At 39.5% G+C, this 25,713-nt stretch overlaps 7 protein-coding genes across 10 annotated transcripts in view; 4 read left to right on the forward strand and 3 right to left on the reverse strand.

Annotated features, from left to right (window-relative positions):
- The first annotated feature begins 415 nt into the window (after nt 1-415).
- ND-ACP (NADH dehydrogenase (ubiquinone) acyl carrier protein) lies at nt 416-2,092 on the forward strand. 2 transcript variants are annotated; one of them, XM_011309107.1, is made up of 5 exons: nt 416-519; nt 591-786; nt 1,186-1,296; nt 1,350-1,466; nt 1,770-2,092. In XM_011309107.1, the coding sequence occupies exons 2-5, from the start codon at nt 616-618 to the stop codon at nt 1,947-1,949; spliced, it is 579 nt and encodes a 192-aa protein (XP_011307409.1). In that variant the 5' UTR covers nt 416-519; nt 591-615; the 3' UTR covers nt 1,950-2,092. The 2 variants fall into 2 exon arrangements, with proteins under 2 accessions (XP_011307409.1, XP_011307408.1); XM_011309106.1 differs by lacking the exon at nt 1,186-1,296 and having other exon boundaries at nt 417-519.
- A 1,634-nt stretch (nt 2,093-3,726) lies between these two features.
- LOC105269106 (ribosomal protein S6 kinase beta-1) lies at nt 3,727-8,139 on the reverse strand. 2 transcript variants are annotated; one of them, XM_011309110.1, is made up of 7 exons: nt 8,062-8,139; nt 7,106-7,329; nt 6,982-7,022; nt 6,725-6,899; nt 5,074-5,931; nt 4,839-4,969; nt 3,727-4,730 (listed from the first exon to the last, which is right to left on the reverse strand). In XM_011309110.1, exons 2-7 carry the CDS (start codon nt 7,190-7,192, stop codon nt 4,676-4,678), a joined length of 1,347 nt encoding a protein of 448 aa, XP_011307412.1. In that variant the 5' UTR covers nt 7,193-7,329; nt 8,062-8,139; the 3' UTR covers nt 3,727-4,675. The 2 variants fall into 2 exon arrangements, with proteins under 2 accessions (XP_011307412.1, XP_011307411.1); XM_011309109.1 differs by lacking the exon at nt 8,062-8,139 and having other exon boundaries at nt 7,106-7,568.
- Nucleotides 8,140-8,337: 198 nt separating this feature from the next.
- On the forward strand, nt 8,338-11,011 carry LOC105269107 (odorant receptor Or2-like). Of its 2 annotated transcripts, XM_011309111.1 has the most exons (10): nt 8,338-8,372; nt 8,858-9,084; nt 9,143-9,262; nt 9,354-9,474; nt 9,669-9,930; nt 9,985-10,068; nt 10,125-10,215; nt 10,409-10,545; nt 10,607-10,739; nt 10,833-11,011. In XM_011309111.1, the coding sequence occupies exons 2-10, from the start codon at nt 8,941-8,943 to the stop codon at nt 10,881-10,883; spliced, it is 1,143 nt and encodes a 380-aa protein (XP_011307413.1). In that variant the 5' UTR covers nt 8,338-8,372; nt 8,858-8,940; the 3' UTR covers nt 10,884-11,011. The 2 variants fall into 2 exon arrangements, with proteins under 2 accessions (XP_011307413.1, XP_011307414.1); XM_011309112.1 differs by lacking the exon at nt 10,833-11,011 and having other exon boundaries at nt 10,409-10,541; nt 10,607-10,722.
- A 219-nt stretch (nt 11,012-11,230) lies between these two features.
- Gart (trifunctional purine biosynthetic protein adenosine-3 Gart) lies at nt 11,231-15,069 on the reverse strand. Its single transcript, XM_011309114.1, has 5 exons — nt 14,811-15,069; nt 14,566-14,671; nt 11,961-14,474; nt 11,621-11,878; nt 11,231-11,537 (listed from the first exon to the last, which is right to left on the reverse strand). The coding sequence occupies exons 2-5, from the start codon at nt 14,644-14,646 to the stop codon at nt 11,352-11,354; spliced, it is 3,039 nt and encodes a 1,012-aa protein (XP_011307416.1). The 5' UTR covers nt 14,647-14,671; nt 14,811-15,069; the 3' UTR covers nt 11,231-11,351.
- A 141-nt stretch (nt 15,070-15,210) lies between these two features.
- On the forward strand, nt 15,211-16,774 carry LOC105269108 (succinate dehydrogenase [ubiquinone] iron-sulfur subunit). The gene is made up of 4 exons (XM_011309113.1): nt 15,211-15,587; nt 15,650-15,903; nt 16,125-16,430; nt 16,499-16,774. Exons 1-4 carry the CDS (start codon nt 15,417-15,419, stop codon nt 16,746-16,748), a joined length of 981 nt encoding a protein of 326 aa, XP_011307415.1. The 5' UTR covers nt 15,211-15,416; the 3' UTR covers nt 16,749-16,774.
- A 719-nt stretch (nt 16,775-17,493) lies between these two features.
- Nucleotides 17,494-19,367, forward strand: Ppcdc (phosphopantothenoylcysteine decarboxylase). The gene is made up of 2 exons (XM_011309115.1): nt 17,494-18,601; nt 19,070-19,367. The coding sequence occupies exons 1-2, from the start codon at nt 18,182-18,184 to the stop codon at nt 19,244-19,246; spliced, it is 597 nt and encodes a 198-aa protein (XP_011307417.1). The 5' UTR covers nt 17,494-18,181; the 3' UTR covers nt 19,247-19,367.
- Nucleotides 19,368-19,420: 53 nt separating this feature from the next.
- The window catches only part of LOC105269117 (matrix metalloproteinase-14), a 12,319-nt gene continuing 6,026 nt past the window's right edge, over nt 19,421-25,713 (reverse strand). Inside the window, exons 2-6 of the mRNA XM_011309123.1 lie at nt 25,123-25,281; nt 21,859-22,280; nt 20,939-21,237; nt 20,674-20,777; nt 19,421-20,560 (exon numbers count right to left, since the gene is read on the reverse strand). Of these exons, the coding sequence (XP_011307425.1) occupies nt 20,316-20,560; nt 20,674-20,777; nt 20,939-21,237; nt 21,859-22,280; nt 25,123-25,281 (1,229 nt within the window). The 3' untranslated portion in view covers nt 19,421-20,315. The remainder of the gene's footprint in view (nt 20,561-20,673; nt 20,778-20,938; nt 21,238-21,858; nt 22,281-25,122; nt 25,282-25,713) is intronic.

Genomic DNA, 25,713 nt, shown 5'->3' on the forward strand with positions numbered 1-25,713 from the left:
CTACAGAAAAAATTGGAATCATTAAAAAAAAAAAATGAATGACGGCGGGATTGAACCCGGGCCGTCGGCGTGCTAGCCGAGCACGTTACCGATAGGCCACCGCGCTCATTATAATAATTTATTTCAATAGGGGTATATATGCTACATATTGAATAATTTTTTTCATTCAAAATTCCACAAGATGTGGCTTCCCCCTTCCGCTCGTTATAGTCGGCTAAATTTCAGTTAAACAATTAAAAAACAAAGAGCATTCATACCGCAGACAATGAAATTCACCCCGCCGACTCGATGGACACCCCAGCATTGCAATAAAAACTTTGTTTAAAAAAAAAAACACCCCAGCATTGCATGTAGCGCCCTCCCTTTCATGGGGTGTAGTACTACGATGCTGCTGGGGTCTCTCAAACCCCCAGAACTGAGCCTCTACTTTACTCAATTCTCTTTGCTCTGGGGATTGAACCTCTACCTCAAGCTCATCGTCTCAGCATTTGATCTTGTTAATTCTCCCTTAACCTCTCGGTGAGTATAAAAATCGATAAAAACTCAAAACCTCTCGACAAACCCATTGACTTTATTCTTTAATACTCTAGATTAATCGAGTGAGTAATTAATGAAATGGCGTCATTAACTGGTGTTCGACTGCTGTCGAGGGGCACCGGGTGCATCAGGGGAATCAATTCCACCGGTTTCAGGGCTCAGGGGCTTTTGCCTTTCGCCTGTGGATCCAGAATTATTCACTCGAATTTCAGGGGATCCAAGGGACTACTCCCTTCCAACAATGTTCAGGTATTTTTTCGTTTTTGTTTTTAAGATTCTTTTATCTTTATTAAATTATCTCGGTCTTATATAACTCCTGATTAACAGGGCTTTTCAAATTTTTTTATATTCGCCGATTTCGAACCAGTGCGGGGGATATTATAATTATTTAAAGTCGTTTTTCAATTTTTTAGTTGTCATTTAATTTCATCTTTTCAATTTTTTATTGTATTCCAGCTTTAATTCCAATTATAAAACAATTTATCTGGATTTTTTATCGTGTGAATGAAAAATTATTTATTGTCATCCCCGAAAACTTTATTTGCAGGCGATATATTTGTTTTAAAAATTTATTGTCTTAAGCTGCTATGGTTTCTCCGTATTTTTGCAGTGTCCCATTAAATTATTTTCACTTCTCGCTAAATTCAGGCAATAACAGTGAGACACTGCTGGCCACCAAAGAAGAAACTAACTTGCAATGAAATCGAGGAGAGAGTATTGAAAGTAGTGGCAGCATACGACAAGATATCAGCTGATAAGGTGATTAATCTTACGAGAGAAAAGCCAAAAAATCTTGTATTTTTTATGTGCAGGGGCCACGAGTCGAGCTGACACGTTTCTACTGTGGTAAACAACCATTGACACTCGATATAATTCGTGAACGGGTACTCTTGGTTCTCAAACTCTATGACAAAGTCGATCCCAATAAGGTATTGACTCGTGGCTCTTATTTCAATTATTCGTAGTAATCCCTCAATTATTTCACTCAATTCTCGAGAAATTCAAGAAATTATCGATTTTAAAATCGATTATTTCCGCGATTCTCTAGGGAACGGGATCTAAAACGATCAATTCCATTTTGCTCCATTGACTTATTGACATAGTTATAAATAAATTCCATTTCCATATTATCAGTGAAAATGGGACCGAAGGAGCGAAATGGTCCCAAAATCAGGGATTTATAAAATCTTCTCGCGCAATTATTATTTTGTGATGAATAAATTTTTATTCAGTTGTCACTTGAGTCTCACTTTTTGAATGATCTGGGTCTCGACTCTCTGGACCACGTGGAGGTCATCATGGCCATCGAGGATGACTTTGGCTTCGAAATACCCGACGTAGACGCTGAAAAACTCATGAAACCCGGGGACATTGTACGCTACATCGCCGACAAGGAGGACATCTACGAATAGAAATTACTTTGCATTTTTTTTCTATGAAAAAAACCAAATAAGAGAAGAACAATTGATCATAGCGCGGTGTCATCTCAATCCGATTCTTTTTTTCTTCTGTATATAGAATAAATAAAACGTACGTGTCGTTAGAATAATATTTACCAATTTTTTCACCTTTGTCTTATTATTCATTCCATTTTTTTTTTATTCCAAATGAAATTCGGCTTTCTCGTGATTACAGGGAGAATTTAATGAATGATTAAAAAATTGGTACAATTGTTTTTACGTTACACATCGCATCGTATTTTATTTAAAATAATTCTGTCTACACTCATATGTGTGGGAGGATTTTTGGGGCACATCAAATCAATTGTCAACTATTTTTAAAAATATTTATATCAAGTTTTCGTATTTTATAGTTGAATATCCAGTGATTCCAGTGGTAACTATAAACAATTGATTATTTATCGATCAGATACGGTGAACATAATTTTTGGATTGATGAAACAGCTCTTATCTCCAGTCTCTCAATATTTTTAACGATTAAAAATTGTCCTCCATTTGTTTTAATTATTTTTCTCAATTTTTTCTCCTCTAGAAGCTAAAAAAAATGATTAATTATTATTAATAATTGGAAGCATATAAGTCACTTGTGTTTTATGAAACGTTTCATCAAATTTCATGTCTCAGAATAAATAGAATTGTTTATTATAATATTTTTATTGCCTCTAGAATGATTTTTTATTCACTGAATTATTCGAGGAAAAAAATCTCTTGACTAATTATCATTATTCCACAAATAATGCAATTTGTCATGAAATCGTGGATCAATTAAAATAATATCCAATGCAATTCTTGGCAGTGCATCAATAAATTGCCATTAATTATTGTTTCCCACGCAATTAAAATCCTGATTAACCGATTCTAATTATATCTTGATTAATCTTAACTTAAAAATGGCAATGGTTTTTATTGTTATTTCCTCACACCAATAATTCGTTAATTAAATAATTATTTGACTAAATGAATGTTAATTCGATGGTTTTGTTAATCAGAGAAGCCTCGGGGAATTTTTCTTTTATTAATAGTTTTTTATTTTATCATTTCGTATTATCATCTTCTTCGCTAAATTACGATCTAAAATGGTAATTACGGTTAGCCCACCTCGTCTGTCTAATTTTTCTGCGATTGGATAAAATGGAGAGGGGTCTAAACAATTTATTAAACAATCACCAAAATCGGTCTTTTCCCTTCTGTAAATTCGTAGCGTCAGATCTCCATAAAATCCAACCACAGATATATTTTTTTACAGAATTTCACCTAAATACCGCAGGTAGTAACTCAAAAGAGCCATCAGTAAGTCGTTTTCACTTAAAAATAACGGAAAACCCCGAAGAGAACATCAAAAGTCCCCACAAAATCGCAAAATCAATTTTTTATATACGAAATAATCGTCTCGATGGCTCTCGAAATATCTCCCAGCGTCACCTCATTAAGCACAATTTTTTTTTCATTACAAAAGTGTGTGAATTAACTTATGGTTCCCCTTATAAAACGAAATCATCAATTATCATTAAATTCCCTCCACTTATCAATTAATTTTAAATCGAATATACGGTAATAAGTTAATGATTTTTAATTATTCATTTACTCACAACATATTCCTCCTATTTGTTATTTATCCAGTGACCGATCACCAATAATTGTAGAAATGAATAATTCATTAATTCATTGTTTAATTAAAATAAAGTAAAAATTCTAGAAATAAAACTGAAAATTCGCTGTCGATTTTATCAATGGAAGAAAAAAAAAATTAATAATTGTTCAGTCACTGGGTGAATTCATGATTTATCAATTATTCATTAATATTACGTTGGAGGTGTTGTATCGTATCAATTACCAATTTTAAATTAAGGAATTGAACAGCTGTTCATCAGATTCTCTCGCTATTTCGATACAAAATGAACAAAATTCGGGGGATTCTCATCTTTCGATGATTAATCCATGAACACTTGGGCAGTTTTCGAGTTTAAATGGTCGATTACACATAGTTGTCGTCAATTATTCCAATAATTGATCAAATCGTTGATCAATTAATCAATGAAAACCAAAAAAATGTACACAGAGAAAAATCATCCCTTCGATATTTTCCTCGTCACATCAAATTAATATATTTTCTCATTAATTCCTCATCGATGACTATTCTCCCCATCATTCAATTAAAACAACCAATGATTGCATTAAGGAGCTCTTATTCATATGAAATCAGCCTTCAGTATTTTCTCAATAAAAATCTTCGTCTCGAATTTCAATTTTCCTCTCGTTATTATCATATTTTTGGGAAAATTCTGACTCATTCGGAGGTATCAGCAATCGATGAACAAACGTTAATTAATCATAAAATTGCTTCGCGATTAATATTAATCAATATAAAGAAGAAAATATTATTTATACGAGAAAAAATTCGCTAACTCCCAGAATCGTCGAGTGCAGTTCCACGTAATGCTCCTCCACCAGTTTGTTTTATTTAATTTAAAAAATGTTTGAACGTCAGTAATGGGATTATTTTCTTCTACATTCTTCAATGAAAAATTGGTAATCAAGGGGATTTATGGAATTAATTATGTTTATCCTTCCCTGAGATCGAAGGATCGTGGAAACTCGACTGATTCTTCGGGATAAAATTATAAAGAGTTCATGGTTATCTAGAGCTAATCAATTTTTTCGTTAATTAGGGGTGATTATTAACCTATAATCATCTCGGCGTCTTCTATGCTGTTGTGACCAATTCCGTTGTGTCTGAAATAATAAAATCAATTTTTTATTTATTATTTTTCATTTCCATTGAATTTTTAATAGGAAAAACTCGAGTTTTCTGGATAAAGGGCTTCTCGGTAATTCAATTACCTGTGGTGATGGTGGAAATGATTAGCACGTGGGGAAAAACTCTTGAGGTGACTCCTGCGGGGGCTCCTGGCGTGGACCACATGAGGTTGATACATGTTTTCCAGAACACTCGGTGCTACATAAGTAAATCCCTGGAATAAAAATTCAAAATCCATTCATCCTTTCATTTTTTTCGCCATCAATGACGATCAATGAAGAATTATGTTCATCATAAAAAAAAATCTCGAATTATCACCTGAAAGAGGCGATTAGCACTTTCACTGAGTGTGCAGTCAGGGGGTGAATCAATGGGTGCTGAGCTGGTGAATTTTTTGTCAAACTGGGAGACATCATCAGCACTTGTCAATTTTGGTCTGAACGGTGGCTCTAGCTTTCTGGAGATGACATCATTCCAGTTGATATGCCTGAAGAACACGTGATTTTTTATCTGTTCAGCGTCCGAGGGGGCAGATCCTAGTCTCTGATGGACTTGTCTCTTCAGGAGTTTCCTTATGAGATCCCTGGCGTCGGGGGTTAAATAGGGAGGCAAGGTCAACTTGCCCTTGAGAATTTTTTCAATGGTTTTCCTCCGGTTATCAGAGGTAAACGGTGGAGCACCTGTCAACATGTCATACATGAGAGTCCCAAGACTCCACCAGTCCACAGCCTTTCCATGTCCACTTCTTGTAAGAATTTCAGGTGCCATGTACTCGATAGTTCCGCAAAATGTGTGAGTAACAGTGCCGTCTTGGATGTGCTCCTTGCACAGACCAAAATCAGTCAATTTAATGTGGCCCTCAGCATCCAGAAGAATATTCTCCGGCTTGAGATCTCGATAAATGATTCCCTGCTGATGGAGATGCTGAAGCGCCAGAATAATCTCCGACAGGTAGAAGCACACGGGATCCTCCAGGAAGAGACCCTCGAGATTCAGCTGGTGAAATAGCTCACCCCCAGACATGTACTCCAGAATGAGGTAGAGCTTTTCTTTTGTCTGGAATGCGTACATCAGGTCGACGATGAAGGGATGCTTAACAGCCTCCAAGATATTTCTCTCGGCTTTTGTGTGCGCTGTGTCTTTCTGGTTGCGAATTATCGACGCTTTGCGGAGTACCTGGGAATTATTGAAGAGGATCCATGATAATCATGAGAAAAAAAATGATAGAAAGTCGCGTGGAAGCCGATGAAACTGTTCATACGTCACAGAAGTACTTCAGTGGAATTCATATTCATTAGCAGATGGAGGAAAAAATAACGCATACGATGAATTTACGTAACCACGTGATTTCCTCGTGTATTTTTAATTCTAGGAGAAAACATTTCACGGTAATCTAGGGCCAATCAATTTTTTCGTTGATTGAGGCCGATCATTGACCTATTTTTATCGCCATGGCCTCTCCTATGCAGTCGTGACCGACTCCATTGTGTCTCAACGATGGAAAAGAATTTCATGGTTATAAGAATAGAATACGAATAAAATTTACACGATGACCATTTCTGATCTTTCTGCAGAGGAACGGGGCAATTATAAGTTCGTTTATCCCATTAAAAAATCGTTTGAAGAACCAGACGATAAGAATTCAGGAAAATTTTATTGTTCTCTCTGTATTTCTGAATTGAATTTGAGAATGCATTACAATTAATTCAATGAATTGCAAATGAATGGGTAATATGACAGGACGCAGCGAGGACGAGTGAATAATTCTACAAAATTATGAATATTAATTGATACTATTAATAAATCACAAATGAGTTTTCATAATTTCTACATGATTTCTGTTCCAGGAGAATTTACAGAAATATTGTGTAGAAATGAGAGAGAGATAATTCTTTGATTATCTCGATTATTTTTTTAGGTTAAAATCATCCTAATGATGAAATGCCAGGACAAACCCCTGAATACTCACCTTCATCGCGAAATAAGTGCCAACGTCGTGGCCAGTGAGTTTTTTCACCTGAAAAACCTTTCCATATCCTCCCTTACCAATGACTTTGCACAATTCAAAGTCCTGGGGTCCAGCCCTTTCCCTCCCACGGTTGACATTTTGCTCGGAAATGGCAACAGTTTCGCATCCATCCGTCCTTCAACAAAATACGATCATAAAAATACCTCAAAACACTGGAGCCACCCCCCTCAACAAAAAAAAACAACAAAATCACTCACTCGATGATTTCATTGACGTTCGGATTCGAGTCGTACTCTTCCTGCAAGATAAATCCAAAAAATCAATGTGAATTCCTCTCAGAGCGCTTTCAAGGTCTCAGGAAAATATAATGAATAATCTCACCTCTCCAATTTCAATGACATCGTCATCGGACTCATCTCTCACCACCGTGTCACAATCGTGCAGTTCAAAATGAAAAAGTTCAGCCATGACTCGAGAGGATTAAAAATAATCACTTGAATATCCTACCCCTCCCTCGAGATAAGTCCCCTTAATTTTGAGACCTCGTGCCACTCCAGGAGATACTGGACACCTCAAGCCCCAGCTGACCTTCGAATTTCCCTGACCTCATAAATTCAGGGGTTTTTTTTTTATTTGCCCTACCGTTTGGCGTGTGAAAAATTCGTCGGGGGTGGGGTGAATATTTATTTTTCTTTTTGAATTATTATTGGGGAATTGTTGGTGGATTTAATTCACTGTTGTGGGTGGAATGCTAACAAAACCAGCTGTGGCTTTTTCAACACCTCCGCCACATTACCGCCCCCACTGTCTCGAGTTTCGCCCCTTCGGGGGGGCCAGGGGGGCGGGGGCTCCTCTCATTGGTGCTCCCAGTGTCGCAGGGAGATTTCGTGCGGCGGGAATATTTAAATCGTTTAAAAACGCGATGTGTCATTTTTACTCGCTGGTCAAATTTCCATTGGCGATAATATAACATACTATATAAATCTTTTTTGTAATATAAAAAATCGGATGAATCATGAATCGAGAGTTGAGAAAATAAAATAAAAATCATTGTTGAAAAATCGATGGTCGGGGGGTCGAAAGGGGCTCATGGGGTCCAGGGGACGTAGGACCCCCTCAAGGCCTGGGGCCTGAGCCCCTCTCATTGATCACACTCATTAAAAATTATATCAAAGCCACTACATAATCGAATCTGATTAATTTAATCGACCCGAGAAAAATTTCGGTCGTTCACTCGTTTCTGAAAATTTGAACTGCAATTTTTTTATAATCCAACAATTTTTTTTCGGCAAAACAACAAATTTACGGACTAAATAAATAATTTTCAATTACATTACCATCATTTCGTGGCAACCCCCTGGAGTCCCCGGAGACCAATCATCGAAAAAAAAATTCCCGAGTCCCAGAAAGAAGTCAAACAACAACTGGAAGACCCTTTGCAATAAAAATTCCCACCGACCCCACATGAACTGCCCCCTCCAGCCCCCAATGAATAATTGATGTACTTTACCAGATAAGATAATAGCTCCCTGGAAACTTTTTTTTTTCACCTGACAATACAATTGCTCATCACCACAGCATTAAATTTATTTTTCCAGGTAATCGCCGAAGGGGTGAAAACCGTCAGATCACGGGTGAAGACTGACAGGTAAAACACGTGTACAAATCATCCCCTGGAAAGTCCATTGCACCCAAAGCCCTTCATAATATTTAATAATACCTCATCGAAACTGCAAAATAAAAAGAGTCACCAATAATTCACATTCAAAATTGAAATTCCATTCAAAAATTCAGAAATCACGAACATGCCCTGCAAAAATTCCAGCGGATGAACGACCCCCATATATTTACTATAACGATATACTAAATATATTTTGAATATATTATCATGACGTTATAATTATATCATTATATATTTGCCACAATTTTTGCAGGAAAATAAATTTCCTGAGGTTTTATTTTCGCGTTATATTTTTATCCCCCGGATTTCGAGTTCTGACGTGGATTTTTCTTGGATATATCACTCTACCCCTTTACCTTTTTCCTAGAAATAAAAAAAAGCTCTAGGGAAATGATAAGCAATTTTTTTGTCAGTCGCAACCCCAGGTAGCAATTATCGTTATTATTCCGTAGAAAGTTTTCGCATAGAGTTTTCCGGGTGGAGGTAATCTAGATCGAGTTCTCGAAAAGTTGAGGGTGCTGGTAGAACCTGGAGAATGGAATTCTGGAGTCAGTCTTATTATCGGTGTATGAAGTTCATGTCGTATACCCTGGGTGTGTGGCCTTATCAGTCCAATAAAGAGGCATTTTTATACCGATGTCTAGCCGCAATGGGATTTTTTGGAACCGTCACACCTCAGGTAAAGAATTTTGACAATGACAGCTCGCCCGGGCGATTAAAAACATTTTTTTTTTCAGTTTTTGGCTCTTCGGCATTATATCAATGATATGCCACTTGTCATTGAGTCGCTCAGTGTTTTTTTGATCGATCTCACATTCGTTTGTGATGGTATTACTTATTTTTTGAATTGGGAGAAGGTAAGGCGGACGAAATAATTTATATTGCGATGAAAAATCAATTTTAAACACTTTTAAATTCATTAAGGGATGATATTCTTCTTATTTTTAGATGAAAGCTATTTTGAATAAAGTTAGAGAAAATTGGGAAACATTTCCACCAGATAAACAAGGCCGGGAAATTCTTCATCAGTATTCCAATCAGGGACAGACATTAGCTGTTTTATATTCAGGTACTATCAATAATAAATTTAATTATTTATCCGAATTACCATGAATTTATTTAAATAATTCCTCAATTTATCAATCTGGTAATAAATGAAAGAAAAAGAATGAGCATTTTTTAGAGTATCCAATATTTCAACTGAATTTTTCAGTCATCACGTGTTTTTTAATTGAAATTAATAAAATTCAATGATTTATTCAGCTGGCTGTTTAACAACAGGAGTAGTCTTCACATCAAAATCATTACAACTGAAATTAGTGTACAAACTCCTGAAAATAAACGCAACGATTCCCCAATTTTACATGCCCCTGGAATACCCCATGATCGACGTGGATAAATATTATTATCTGATCATGATAACAATCGAGATGTCCATTATTATTTTAATAATGATGATAATATCCTACGATCTATTCTTTTTTCTCTGTGCCCAACACGTCTGTGGATTATTCGCTGCATCAGGGTAAGACTAATTAAGATTATTCCCGGGAATAATTAATTGTGTATTCACTTACAGTTGTTACATTCAGCACACACCAGAGGATGACAATGCGTACAATCATCTCAAGATTTTTATTCAAGTCCACAATCGTGCGATTGAGTATGAAATCATATTTTTCGAATTAATCATTGAAACAGTAATAAATTTATTTATAGATTCACTAAATTACTGGACAATACATTTCTCTGGAATAATATGGTGTTGCTGGGGGTATCGGCTATAAATATTAGCATAATTGGACTACAGGTGAGATTTCGTAGAAAATTTTGTGAAATTATAATCGATTATTTAAACAAATCTGAAAGTGAAATGTCATTTATCCTCATGTCATAATTCATTCGTTTATAATTTTTTTCATTTGAAAATTGAATATTCGATAAATTCAATTTATTTATTATATCAATGAATATTTATTGACAAGGGCTTTGATTTTTGATAGATGGCACGTCACTTGGATCGAATTGGAGAAAGTGTACAATTTGGTCTTTTCGTCTTTACAGTTCTGTCTCGTTTCTTCGTCATATGTTTTTTCGCTCAGAGAGTGATTGATCACAGTCGCAGCATAGAGATGAGTTTGTACGATAGAATGATAATAAACAAAGAAAAATCCATCAATCATTAAGATATGAATTTTCAGAGGAAGCCTTCAATGGTATAATATTCCTCTGAAGGCACAAAATCTCGTGCAACTTGCCATCCTAAGGAGTCAAACCGCAAGTACACTAGGAGCTGGTAAAACATTGGTTCTGTCTTTTGAGTTGTTTGTTACGGTAAATCCAATATTTATTGCAATTTTAGTAATTATAAAATGAGTGAGAGTTATTTATATTATTTTATTGGGGGATTTATCGTTTTATTTTCAGGCAACAAAAGCTTCAGCCTCGTACTTTACAGTTCTTCTAGCTATGCAATAGAATTAATAGAATGAATAGAATCAAATTGTCTCACCTCGACTCAAGATTTGTTTCTTGTCATCAGGATTATCGTTGTGATTGATTTTAAATAAATAAATAGCACCCAAGGAAAAATTGTGACAATGAAATTCTCAACTCGTTTTTTAAATAATTATATTTCTGAAGATTCCAGGATTAAGACTCCTGTCGTCAGGAGTGAAAAACCTGAAGAATTGACGAGAATTATTTTTCAACTACAGATTCTCAGGAAACATGAGTCAAATCGTTTTTGTACTAGTGGAAAATTTATTTCAAAGGATTAATTAAACTTCAATTTCACGCATTGAAATAATTTTTTTTATTTCAACGAATCTCAGGATAAAAAAAAATTTGAATTACCGAGTGAAAAATTATATTTTTGCTGGAAAAAAAAATTATAAATTCTTGATTCTCCCTTCGAATGTCTGGAACTCTAATTTTCCCCTGGAATCAGTAGTTCCAGTGGAGAGTACCATCGTCCTTCAGGTGAATTCTCCCAGTGGCGATGTACTTGAGAGCCTTGGGGAAGCACCGGTGCTCAGCGACCTTGACCCTCTCCTGGAGGGTTTCCACAGTGTCCCCAGGAAGTACTGGCACCGCCTCCTGTTCGATGATGGCCCCAGAGTCGATCTCCACCTGCGGAAAATCATCACCAATTTATTTTCACACCTTAAAAAATTCCTCTCATCCCCAGAGACTGGTGTCTGACTGGGTCTCACCTCCACGAAGTGCACAGTGCACCCAGAGACCCGGACACCCATTTGGAGGGCATCCCTGTGGGCATGGGCGCCCTTGAAAGAAGGCAGAAGGGCTGGATGAACATTCAGAAGAGCTCCCCTCCACCTTTTAACGAATTTTTCAGACAATATCCTCATAAATCCAGCGAGACAGACTATCTCCACTCCGTAGTCCCTGAGGACGACGTCCATCTCAGTATCGAAGGCTTCCCTACTGGGGTATTCCGTGTGTTTTATTACCTGGACGAATTGAAAATTTTTTTTTAATCCCAAGAGAATACCAAAATATTCCCATTCGATCATCCAATCTCAATAATCTCACCCTGGTGGGAATTCCAGCTCGTTCCGCCCTCCGTAGTCCCTCCACGCCCTCTTTATTAGATATCACCACTGCAATCGTGGCGCCAACCCCCTGGAGAGGATCCCTCGTGGCATCAATGAGTGCCTGGAGGTTGGTACCACTTCCAGAGATCAAAACCCCCACCTTCTTGAGGGGTTCCTCGAGTTTTCTGACGATTCCAGGCACATGCCTCCTCATGTCGACCTCCAAACTCCTCCCAAAGTTCTCCACAATGACCCTCTGGCCCCCCCGATGCTCCCTGACTTCTCCAATAACTACGGGCACCTCCTGGGCCTCTTCAAGCCCCTTCAGCACCCTCTCCTGGTCCTCCCTCCGACACACGATGACACCTCCGACTCCACAATTGAAAGTCCTCAGCATCTCCTCCTGGGAGATTCCCCCAGCTGCAGCGAGCCACCCAAAAACCGGAGGTATCCTCCAGGAGGCAGCATCGAGGAGGACCCCCAGACCCTCAGGAAGGACCCTAGGGATATTTTCAGTGAGTCCTCCACCTGTGATGTGAGCAAAAGCCTTCACAACCCCGAGTTTGATAACCGGTGCAACGGACCTGGTGTAAATCCTCGTGGGGACGAGTAGCTCCTCCCCAAGGGTCTTACCAGGATTTTGTTCAGAAAAGGGTGATGGATCCTGGAGAGAATTCCCCGAGAGCTGAAGAACCCTTCGAACTAGTGAGAACCCATTGGAGTGAAGTCCAGATGATGGAAGGGCAATTAGAACATCCCCAGGGTGAATTTCCGAGGTCCTGGGTAGGAGCTCTGACCTCTCGACAGCACCCACAGCGAATCCCGCTAGATCATACTCCCCTGGTGGATAAAAATCTGGCATTTCTGCTGTTTCACCACCCACCAGGGTGCACCCAGCCAATTTACACCCCTCAACGATCCCAGAGATGACTTTTGTCGTCAGTGAAACATCGAGACGACCGCAGGCGAAGTAATCGAGGAAGAACAGGGGCTCGGCGCCGTGTGCCAGGACGTCGTTGACGCACATTGCCACCAGGTCGATGCCCACAGTGTCGTGTTTATTGATCTCCAGGGCGACCTTGAGTTTAGTACCAACGCCATCGGTGCCGGAGACCAGGATGGGATCCTTGAAGCCAGCGGTTTTCGTGTCGAAGAGTCCCCCGAAGCCTCCGATGCCACCCAGGGCTCCAGGGCGATGGGTCGAGGCCACCAGGGGCTTGATCCTGGACACCAGATCGTCTCCTGCCTGAATGTCAACACCTGAGGACTTGTACGACGTTTTTCCACTCCTCAGAATGCTCCTGGCAATCCCCTTGTGACCGATGTCACTCCGGAATTGTTTCCCCTCGAAGGAAATCGTCCTCGCAGCCCGGGTTGCACTCGCTGCTGCCAATTCCAGTGTTGGAGCTTGTGAAACTGTCATCAGAACTCGTCCGCCGTTTGTCAGGAGATCTCCCTCTGGGGATTTTGATGTGCCCGAGTGGAACACCTGGGTATCTCTGTCTCTCAGGACCCTCTCCACGTTCCTGATCACTTGGCCCTTCGAGGATGAGGCAGGGTAACCTCTGGACGCCAGAATTACTCCCGCCGAGAACTTGTTCTCCTCCCACGAGATGTCCTGTGCGGAGAGACACCCCTCGCAGCACGATTTCATTATTTCGAAGAGGTCCGTTTTCAACAGCGTCATCAGGATCTGCGTCTCAGGGTCACCGAAGCGACAATTGAATTCTAAGACCCGGGGACCTTCTCTCGTCATCATTAAACCCGCATAGAGAACCCCCACGTAGTCGACCCCATCCTTGCTGAGGCCCTGGACAGTCGGTTTGACGATCCTCTCCTCCACCTCTCTCATCTCCGCCTCTCCAAGGATAAGGCAGGGTCCGTAGGCCCCCATGCCTCCAGTATTGGGTCCCTGATCGTTCTCAAAAATCCTCTTATGATCCTGAGTGGGTGGCATCACCTTGAAGCTCTTCCCATCCGTGAACACCAGGACAGATACCTCTTCGCCAACGAGGAGCTCCTCCACTACGACGGTTTCCCCTGCTTTTCCAAATATTTTCCCCTGGAGGATTGCCTCGACGGCCTCGCTGGCCTCTTTTTTATCATTTCCAACAACAACTCCTTTTCCTGCGGCCAAACCACTGGCTTTGACCACCACCGCTGGAAAATCCGCCTCGAGAATGAATTTTTTTGCCTCATCGGGGCACTGGAAGGCTCTCCACCGGGCGGTGGGAATACCGTGGCGGTCCATGAAGTCCTTGGACCATTTTTTATCGGATTCCAATCGGGCCCCTGATCTTGAGGGCCCAAAACAGGCGATTCTCTCAATTTTCAGATCATCCGCTAGGCCGTTCGCTAAATAATCCTCGGGGCCCACCACCACTAGGTCAATCTTGTTCTCCACACACCAGGTGGACACCTCTTTGTTGTCTTTTATGTTCAGGGGGATCAGGGTGACCTTGGGGATCGAGGACATCCCGCAGTTGCCTGGCGAGACGAAAACCTCTGATACCTGAAGAGGACGAGTTTATGCTTTCAGTTTAGTCGCAACATCTCGGAATCTGTGGGGGATAGTGCGGATTTTTATAGGAAATTTCACTCACATTTGGGGATTGAGACAGCTTCCAGGTGATGGCATGTTCTCGACCACCTCCTCCGATCACCAGAACTCTCTGGTTGGACATTCCGAGATAAATGATTTTTTTGTGACTGAAAAATCGTTATCAAATTTTCATCAACAATTTTCCCCGAAAAAATAATTCGGAAAAAATGAAAAAAAAATTTTTATATCACTCACAACAATGTATCAACCAATTTAAATTCCAACAATTAACAAATCATATCTAACCTGCAAGTTCCCGAAACTTTCCCAAAACCGTGAAAATTCTCAAAAAACCGATTCCCCCAAAAAAAACAGGTGTTCACATTCAATTCTCAGTAAACACCTTCAAAAATCGACAGAAAAATTCACTAGGTCAATTCCCTTCTCTATCTTCACCTCCACGTGGTGGTTGACCTTGAAATTCCTCTGGCGCGCAAATCAAAATAAAAAAAGAAAAAAAAAATCGACTCCAAAACACGTTTTTCCACAGGTTGTCGCCGCTTCGTTGAAAGCAGAACTGATCAATTCGCTGAAAACCCCGACGAGTCCGCAGGGGACAATTTGTTTATCAGTGTTTATCAGTCTGACCTCTGAATGGCCACGAAAAATAATTCAAAATCACGCGAGAATGACTGAAGGGGTCATCAGCGTCAGAACTTATCTCTCTGTCGAAACTCTGCATTGGGAAACAAGTATTTTTCCCTTTAAAACCTAAATCAACACGAGAATCACCAACAATTCGCGATATTCGATATTTTTAATTGAAAAATTAAAAAAAAAAATGAATTTGTAATGCCCTGAAGTGAGGGACCTCTCGGAGGTTTGAACGTCCAAAAAGGGTTTGACAGAAAAATGTTTTTAAATCCTTTAAAAGTCATCCCCCGTAGGGCCCTATTTACCCCTCGTTTTTTATCCTCAAAGGGGCGAAAAGGCTCGGAATGGGGTGAAGGGGATGAAAAATTGGAGGCGGCGGTCACGAAGAGTCAAGAGGAGTTGGATGATTGTGTGAATGCATCATCGAAGGTTCGTCTTTCGAATTTTAAAATAGTATTTTTTTAATTGATCATCTTTATTTATCCCTGCAGACCTGCGAAGAGGTTCCCCCCAAGTTGAAGACAGTCAGGGTATACAGGTGGAACCCGGAGAATCCCGCGAAAAAAGCTCACATGCAGACTTTCACTGTTGACTTGAACAGGTGTGGGTCCATGGTTCTGGATGTCCTTTTTCATCTGAAAGCCGTTCACGATCCAACCCTCGCCTTCAGGAGGTCCTGCAGGGAGGGCATCTGCGGGAGCTGCGCTATGAATATCAATGGAGTCAATACTCTCGCCTGTATCACGTAATTATTCTCAAAAACCGTGTCTTCATCAACGCCAGTTTAAAAATTCTGTCTAGTCAACTTCTTTCAACCCAATTAAAAAAAATTAGGTGAAACGAATTTTTCAATTTAGTTGAAAAAAAATTGGGTGAAACGAATTTTTCAATTCAGTTGAAAAAAAATTGGGTGAAACGAATTTCTCAATCCAAATTTTCCAATTGTGAATTCCCTGATTACTCCAGGAAAACATCCACCGATGACAAACCTCTGATTATTTATCCCCTGCCCCACGCCTACGTAATCCGCGACCTGATCCCCGACATGGGCCACTTCCTGGAGCAGTACAAGATGATCGATCCATACCTGAAACGAGACGACAAGGGATTCGGCCCGGGCACGAGACAAACCCTCCAGAGTACGAGAGACAGGAAAAAACTGGACGGATTGTACGAGTGCATCCTCTGCGGATGCTGCACCTTCTCGTGCCCGCCGTACTGGTGGCTAGGAGAGAAATACCTGGGCCCTGCAGTCCTCCTCCAAGCGTACAGGTTAAATCAATTGTTCAAATTTCCTCATCAACTCAATAATTCGAGATAACAACGAGTCATCCCAACAGGTGGATCATCGACTCCAGAGACACCAGCCACAAGGAGAGACTCGCAAAAATGAGAGACTATTACTCAGTCTTCCGTTGTCACACAATTTTCAACTGCACGAAGACCTGTCCCAAAGGCCTCAACCCTGGGCGTGCAGTCGCTCAGGTGAAGAGGCTCATCGCAGGCTACACCAAGAAGGAAGAACCTGATTTTCCTCCCGAGGAGACCTACATCGATCCTTGCACCGGAGAGCCACAAATAAAATGTTGAACATCGCGCTCATATATTTTTCGAAATATGAATAAAAAAAAAATAACAAAATTGGATCGTTTAATTAGTTTTCACCGGAAGTTGAAAAATGGATAGATTTCCGGTTGAAATCAATCCCAATTGAATTGAAATTCTCCCGCGTTGAGGAGTCGATCAGTGAGATTTCCCTCCATCCAAAAATAATTGTCCCCAGCAGGTGCTGCCCCCAATACCCCATCAGCTGACGCTCACTGGGTCAGACATGCGCAGTAGTCCTCCCCCATAATTATTTCCACGAAATAAATTCTCTCCCCAGTAGTGTCTCAGGAACTCCCCGAAATCTCTTGAGATAAAAAAAATAAACTTGTGTTCCAGTGTTAAAAGACAATAAAAAGAGGAAAAGAGAAACGACCGATAGTTGGAAGAAAAAAATAAAGTGAAAAAGAATCTTTAATGTTCGTGCCACCAGCTGGTGATGTCATCATACACATTCTCACAGAAGATTTTCACCCCGATACCCCCTCAGAAGGGTAGTTTTCCCCTGGATCATGAGGGCTACTGCAAATTACCGATGATAAAATACATGCGTTGCCTTCACACACACAAAAACGATAATACAAAGTGTCGAGAGATTGCCAGGGAATATCTCGGATGTAGAATGGAAAATAACCTCATGACCCGTGAGGAATGGTCTAAACTCGGTTTTCACGACGATGAAAACAATCAGGACAAGCAAAAAATTAAAAATACGTAACCGATATCATCGATTATCGATCTACAACGTTCAATCAATTTATTAAACGAACGACGAGTTTGTAAATTTAGAGTATTTGAAATTGCAACACCAATACTTGATATATTTATTTAACCGATGAATACTTTCACAGCTTTGAATTTTTGTAGGCAATTGTTGATAGATTAGGATTAACATACGTGGGCATTAGTGATGTTGTAGGGGATTTTAGAGCAGTTTAGAGCTGTTGATGTTGATATTTGTGAATGCATTTAAGGGGTGATAGTTGGCTTTTTTGAAGCGGATTCATAAATTGGGTGACCAATTTTTTCGAGGTAACCCCTATTTTTTTCAACTGTTGAACAATAAAATAATTCAACCAATTGCTTTTTTCAATCCCTTGATAAAATTTATGAAGCGAATTTTTTGAATGATTGTCGAATAACTGAAATTCATATCAACACCAGTTGAATAATTCCTCGAGCCAAATTTTGTTGACCAGCAGCAGTTGAAAAATCGTAAACCAATACCAATTGTTCTCAACCTTCAACCCACAAGAATATAATTTTTCTACACAAAAAGGAAAAGAAAAATATAAATTATCAAAAAATTTATCAAAAGAAATTCAGGACCGAAGTAATTGAATAAAATCTTGCATATCTGTGAGTAATAACGCTTTAATCGAACAAACCGTGAGAACAATAAATCGAGCAATTAAACAATGGCAACGAGAAAAAAAGTACTCCTGGGCTGTACGGGGAGTGTTGCAACGATTAAACTACCCGTGCTATGTGAAAAATTACGAGAGCACAATATCGATATTAAAATAGTGGTGACGGAGAGGGCTAAGCATTTTCTCAAGGACGCTGAACTTCCTCAGGATATACCAGTATTATCGGATACTGTAGAGTGGGCTGCATGGCAGGATCGAGGCGATCCTGTACTTCATATTGATCTTGCCAAATGGGCTGATTTATTTCTCATTGCTCCATTAGATGCCAATACTATGGGAAAACTCGCTTCTGGCATTTGTGATAATATACTCACCTGCGTTGCTAGAGCCTGGGATCCTATTAAGCCACTGCTATTCTGCCCTGCCATGAACACTAAAATGTGGGAGCATCCCGTTACTGCACCTCAGGTTTGTGGTTTATTCATGGGATTAGGCGTGAGATTATTCTCACTGTTTATTGGGGACGAGTTAATAAATTCGGTTTATATCTCTCCTTTAATTCCAGTTGAATAATTGGTTTTAATCATTTTTTTTTAATGGACGTTGATTAATTTATTCATTGGTTTCAACTTGAGTTGAAAAATTGAATGCAGCTGACTGGGAAATTTTGATAAATATCTGCAGAAGATCGGGACACAAGGGGACAATTATTTCCATTGCCGCAGAATCCGTGAGGAAATTCCCTCATAAAGGTGAACGAATAAGCGCAAAGAAATGGGCAAAAAGCATTCTGTATTTGAAATTTGAAGATAAATCTCCCCGGTTACGGCGTGGAATAGTTTTCACAGCCCTGGGTGTCCTGAATATCCAGATAATCCCAGTTGTTGCAGCACTGTGGCTTAATTCTGATGAATTCATAATGAAATATGGTTTTAGGTGGCTCTACTCAAGTCTTGGGGATACAAGGAGATTAGCTCCATCACAAAGACACTTATGTGCGGTGATACTGGTGTTGGGGCAATGGCTGAAGTCGACACTATCGTCCACACAACGCTCAGATCTCTCAATCCCTGGGATCCATATTCACCACCTGATTTACGCCACAAGAAGTAATTGAAAAAAAAATCACCGAAAAATTTATGGGAAGTAAAAAAAAATGTAGAAAAATTCAAGGCAATGTTAATTGTGTGAAACATACATTACGAGAATAAAATCGAAATTGTGTTTGTAAAAATGACTCTTTCCATTTTAATTGATGAAGAAAAATCGACAATCGTATACATTTTATTTATTTATTTATACAGTGATTTTGGGTCTATCCTAATTTTTTTCGAGTGATAAAAATATTACAATTTCCACTTATACCCTAGGAATTGCCGGTGAATTAATTTTCCGATGAAAAAAAAAATCCACCGGAAATTGAATATAAAAAATCATTCAATTGTTTTAATTCAAGTTTTGTTACGTTAATCGTGTCTCAGACTATTTCGATATTAAACAATAACATCTCCATTCTTTCTCATTCACTATTCATAAATACCAGTAAACCTAAGCGATTATTTATTCCCATATTCTTTTAGTTCACATAAATATCACAGTTTATAAAACTGATGCACATATCGTGCCCTAATTCTAGTTTCGTACAGTTATAAAACTTGTAGAGGCATATAAAAAATTATTTATATGGTTCTGTTGGTTTGGATGGACTCGTTTGATTCGAGAATAATGGCGAGAACAAAAACTTTTGAAAAACCCTGGGGAATCCCCTTTTTTTTTCGTTTTAATTAAGCCCTGAGGTAATTAAACTTGAGTAGAAAAATCTCGTTTCCCTCAACGAGAAATATCTCAGTACCCAACGATGCGATCTGGGCAAGTCGCCGTTCATTTGAAAGGGCAAAAAGAAAAACCTCAAAAATATGAAAATCCCCTGGGAATTTCACTCAGCCGATCTCGAGATATTTCCATTTTTTCATATTTTCATTTCTACATTATTATGCATGACGTATTTTCACCTGTAATTTTGTTTCCTTCAATGAAAAATCATCAGTTTTATCCTCAAACATTTTTTCATTCTCTCAAAAAAGAGAAACAACGGCAGTGTGATTTTTTTAATAGGCACATGTGTCTCCATTGTGGATTGTCTTCACTCGATAAAATGTAAAAAAAAAAATAAAACAATTACCTACGTTATTCTAATTGCAAGTACAAAGAGACTACTGATTATAATTGAGAGTGCGATTGTGGATGCTGAGGAGGAGCTCTGGATGACTTTGGCTCGGTGTGACGGGTAATCGATATCATTAGTCTCCATTTCGGGAGGACAACCCATCCAGAAGGGTGCGGAGGGTCTCGGACGTTCGTGTGCTACTCGCATTCGCATGTCGTCGAATTCCCAGTATCCTTTGCCCTTGAAAAAATATGTTTTACCTGAAAAAACAAAAAAAAACACAAAAAAACGATGAATTCACGAAATATCAGTGAATTTCACGATAAAGGGGAATGAATTTTTCATTAAAAATAATTAAATAATTCATTCTCACCGTTTTTCCACTGGAAGACAGCATCAATGTTGTAAGGAACTCCTGCAAACATATTCATGTCTCTGGGGTAGTCGAGCTCGATAAAATTCGCGGAGTCGTCGTACCTAGAAATAAATAAATAATTGATAACGGAATAATCAATGAGTCCATTAAATGAATTAGCAGGAAATGCTCTTCAATTTTTAAAATATAAAATTGTTATTGTGATTGGAAAAAAATAATTGGATAATTTGATTTAATGAGAGTTGAATGAAATAATGATTACCTCCAGTACATGGTGCCGCTGAAGAAATAAGTCCTGCTGTTGTGACCCCATACCATGGCGCCATCAATCTTCTCCAGTTCATCCGGTAATCCGAGTGTCCTCAGGGGTCGTGGATACCCTGGCTCGAGTTTATTAGCGTTGAATACGTAGTAATTCTTACCAATGAAGAATACAATCTTCTTGTCTTGTCGCTCGTACACAGCGTCCACATGATCAATATCCTCCGGTAGATTGAATAGACGGGTTATCTCGGCTGGATAGCCCTCGTAAAGTCCGTGATCGCCTATTCTCCAGAGATACTGGGGACGGGGTGAATGACGCAGTTAATTAACTTGCACACGTAAAAATCATTATTGAAATTGCATCGACTCCTCGTTTATTGAGAGATTCAGGGGTTTATTGGGGCTAAAAGCCCATTCGGGCTTTACATTGTTGGGAGAAAAGTACGAATTTATTTGAATCGTCGTTGCCGCTCCTTTCAAATTTCCCCCTGATTTCCCCCCGAGAAATGTGAGAGATTTCGTTGGGTCTTCCGTAAATTTTCGGCATCTAAAAATTCATTGAAATCGTATCTCTGTATTTGTGAAGAATGTAATAATTGTGGGACCCGCCGTCGTTCGCGGAATCCCCGGATTCACTGTGCGCGGGAATCCTGAACCGCCTTGAAATCATCAGATTGGTTGGGGGAATTTTAAAAAATTCAATCAACGTCGAAAATCTTCAAAATCATTAAAATCGCATCATTATATGTTTCACAAATACAAAAATAAGAAAACCCCGCTTTTTCAACTCCGTTGCCGCGACGCGCCGCGCAGAAGTCCGATGATTTTAAATTGAAAATTGATTGAGGGCTCGAATTTTCCTGAAAATCAGTCAATAAAAAAGATGATATTGATAAGAATGATAACGAGATAACATACCCTCCCCTTGAATATGAAGACCTCCCTCCGAATGATGCTGATGGCATCATAGCTCGTGTGACACTTGTCAGGAATGTCATTCCTCGGTGGTGGTGTCCATCTGTGCCTTGGTCGATGGGGTGTGACAGTGGTGGTTGTTGTCGTGTGATGCCTGTGCGGTTTCCTCGGTCTATCTGGATACTCCGGTCGTTGTGGATAATAATCAGGTCTCTCTGTTCGCCAGTTTGGCTTGTATGGATAGTGATTAGTTCTGTCTCGGCTAGGATCATCTGGATAAGTGTTCGGCCGGGTTGGACGGGTTTTCCACGGTCTTCTCGTTGGTGAACGAGTACGTGGAGTTGTCGTTGACGTTGTGGTTGTTGTTGGACGAGTTGGACGCCTGGCGTCTGGTAAATTAGCCCACAGCTTATCCTCCGGTGCACCTGCATCAGCATAATTGATTGGCTCATAACGCAGTACCTGACTATTTTTTACCAACCGATTATTTATCATTCTTTACGAGCTAAATAAAGGCAAATTGAATTTGACAAAGTAGGAAATGAAGTGACGCTGACGATGTTTTCCAGAAAATTGGTACAAGGAAACTGGTGGATGGCAACCTCAGGGGAATATTCCCCTTCACATATTTTTTTTTTTACTCCACCCGCTGTTCTCCCTCTTTTCTTTTTTTACCGTGATGAAATCATCCTGGGGATTAAATCGTCGCTGGAAGGCACGGAAGTTGATCCCAGAATGGCGAAATAGAAGGTATAAGGGGCTTGCGAGAGGTGAATGGAATGACGTCAGGGATAATGGGATTCCCCCTGGAGTGAGTTCAGTGGAAAAAGTGAGAAAAATCGGACGAGTTTTCTATCTTTGAGACATTCCTGCCTCGAGATGATGAGAGAAAATGTGGCTCAATGCGGGTGGGAGTTTTTACGATCGTCCTATCGCAGATGTTACTGTACTGTAGATCTTTCCGTCGGGTGGTAAAAGTGAGGGTTGGGGAAACCCTTGGAATCCGACAGTTTTTGGCAACTAAAGTGCAAACCACGGACTTTGGCAGAGGTTTGTGGACACTTGGACTAACTCTAACTGTTTCAGGGTACTTATCCCACCGACCGTAGTCCCACGGAAATCGGCAACTTGATCTCAAATTCGCCCACTTGAACCCTTGTCCAGTGGTTTACGTTATCATCTGGAGGGAGAGAAATGACGAGGGATTTTCAGACGATGCGATAATTGGGATATTTTTGGATGTCGATTATTTGAAAAGTCTCTTTTCCGCCGGACAGACTTATCCTTCTCTTGCCCAAAAAATCTTCAATCATCTGCAATTCCATTTTGACTGAGTGAAATCTCAAAAATTTTCCACCCTTTTGAATCTTTCATCGCAAATTACGAACCCATCAAATTTTATTCTAATCGCACCATTCTATCCCGCATTTCCTGCCTCCCTCCCAACTTTGGATGTTCCCAAACGAACATCTGTTCGATATCATTCGGTAATTCGGCGTCGTCCCCAATTCCATACATTCTATCCCATAACACAGTTATCCAAGGCCCCCATAATATTTAAAATACGCGAAACAGCGAAATTGATGGAGGAAGTGAATGAAGAAAATGGAGAACGAGGAAATGAGTTGAAGAGACGACAGGAAGACAACTTGGGGGGAATTAAAGTGGAGGTTGGGGCAGTACCTTTCGCCCTATCGTCCGGAAATGTCGGGGACGTCTGCTCCAAGGAACAGGGTTGCTAGCAGGGGGTGAATGGGAGAATTGGGAGGGGTGGTTTCGAGGTAGTGAGAAACGACGAAGCAACCGGGGCGATAAAGTCGAGTGGTTGACGCTAGAGTAAATAATTACCCCTTTTGGAGTCAAACTAATGAAAATGAAACGACCGGTCCCCGTTTATTCGTATTATTCCTGAATTTATTGAGTGCATTTTGGCCTTTTAATTCATCGACATAATTGAAATTTTAATTAAGAAACGAATGGCAACTTCAACGGCAATCTTAAAATTAAGATAGAGACTGGTACTGGAGAGGTGAAATGAGTTCATTAAATAGATCGGTAAATTTAGTGTTTCATTAAGGAGAGGTGACCTCGTTTGACTCAATGAGTTTTCAGGTATAAAGCTTTTCCGTTGGGAAATCTTCTTTCATCAATTACCGAGTTGTCCAGTGAGTCGGGTCAGAGTAATGAGTAATTGTTAATTTCTGGCTTTATAAATATTTATTTACTCTTTGGGTTTAATTTTGCTGTGATATTTTTAATGCAGATGAAAAATAATTTCTCATTCAAGGGGACACGGGGTCATTCCCTCGGGTTAAATTTTATTATTAATGAGATGATGTGTGATGAGAGAGTCGGGAAAATTTTGGAAATTAAATAGTCTCTGCGTGTAATCCACTTCAGAGAGCCACAAAGACTCTAGACAGTGTAAATCACTCATGAGATGGTGAGTCGGATCCAGAGGATGATTCTTCATATTTTATTCATGCCCCAGGGTAACCCAGGACCCCTTGGTGAAAAAGTGGCTTAAGTCGTCAACAATAAAGATATTCTCTTAAATTCCAAATATTCAAAAATAAAATAAAACCACTTCGATTGCTCGCAAAACAATTCAATTATCTCGATTACTCTTGAAGACATCCAAAAAAGTCATATCAATTATTTATGATAATATTAATTATTTATAATATAGAATATAGGATGTTTAGGATTGTTTAGGAAAAAAAGATAATGTGAAGGAATAAAAATCGTAAAAAGTCGAAATAGGGGAAATAGTGTAATCGTTTATTCCATCGTCCGACTATCGACCGAGTTGCACCACTGGTCGTGCGCTATCGCTTTTACAGTACAAAACCGGCTCGACGCACTTTACCTACCCTCAATTCAAATCGTCCTGCATTCAATGCTGATATCATCCCCATAGTATCAATCCCACTGTTCCCTCTTTTACAGGTTCAATTGTGGTGGTCAAGATAAGACTGCCAATTTCAAAAGCACCAGAATGTTTCTGAATGAGAGTGGAAAGCGAACCCTTCCCTCTAGTCAATGTTATTTATTTGAATAGAGAGTGCGTTAAAAATGGAATAAAAATCGTATTTTTTTATGGAGCGTAATAAAAATCCTGAGAATGCATTCAATTTGATTTCGAATTGTTTGTAAAGCTGATCTTGTTGGATGTTACGCGCGGTGTGTTTGGGCACGTTTTTGATTTTTCATGAGGATGGGAATTTTAATTGGGGTTTTTCTTTTTTTTTTTTTTTATTTACTTACCGTACATTTGTTGAATTCCATTTCTGTCGTCCTCCGGAAGCTCATAATTCCCTGATATCCCTTGGTACCAGGGATACATGAGAGCCCCACGGACGGAGCTGTGAGCGAGACCCAGCGAGTGCCCGAATTCATGAGCTGCTACGGCAAACAAACTCGTTCCTGTGGAGATTAAAAATTCGGGGATTAAAAATTATGAATGGAGTAATAGGGAATATTCGGTCATTGCATTCTCAAGTGTCGAGAATAGGCCTCCTGAGTAGCATCGTTATCGGTAAGAAAAAAATTGCTTTTGATTTTTCCGCTGGGTGGCAAGTGGATTTTTTGTTATGCGAAAAATGGAAATAATGACAGGAAAAAAAGGGAATTATGACAGGAAAGAAAATGGAAATTGTGGCAGAAAAAAAAATGAAAATTATAGCTGGAAAAAAAATGGGAATTATAGCTGGAAAAAAATGGAAATTATGACAGGAAAAAAAATGGAAATTATGACAGGAAAAAAAAAAATGGAAATTATGGCAGAAAAAAAAATGGAAATTATGACAGGAAAAAAAATGGAAATTATGGCAGAAAAAAAATGGAAATTATGGCAGA

This window comes from Fopius arisanus, unplaced genomic scaffold (assembly GCF_000806365.1).
Source record: "Fopius arisanus strain USDA-PBARC FA_bdor unplaced genomic scaffold, ASM80636v1 scaffold00064, whole genome shotgun sequence".
In the NCBI taxonomy this organism is placed as follows: domain Eukaryota; kingdom Metazoa; phylum Arthropoda; class Insecta; order Hymenoptera; family Braconidae; genus Fopius; species Fopius arisanus.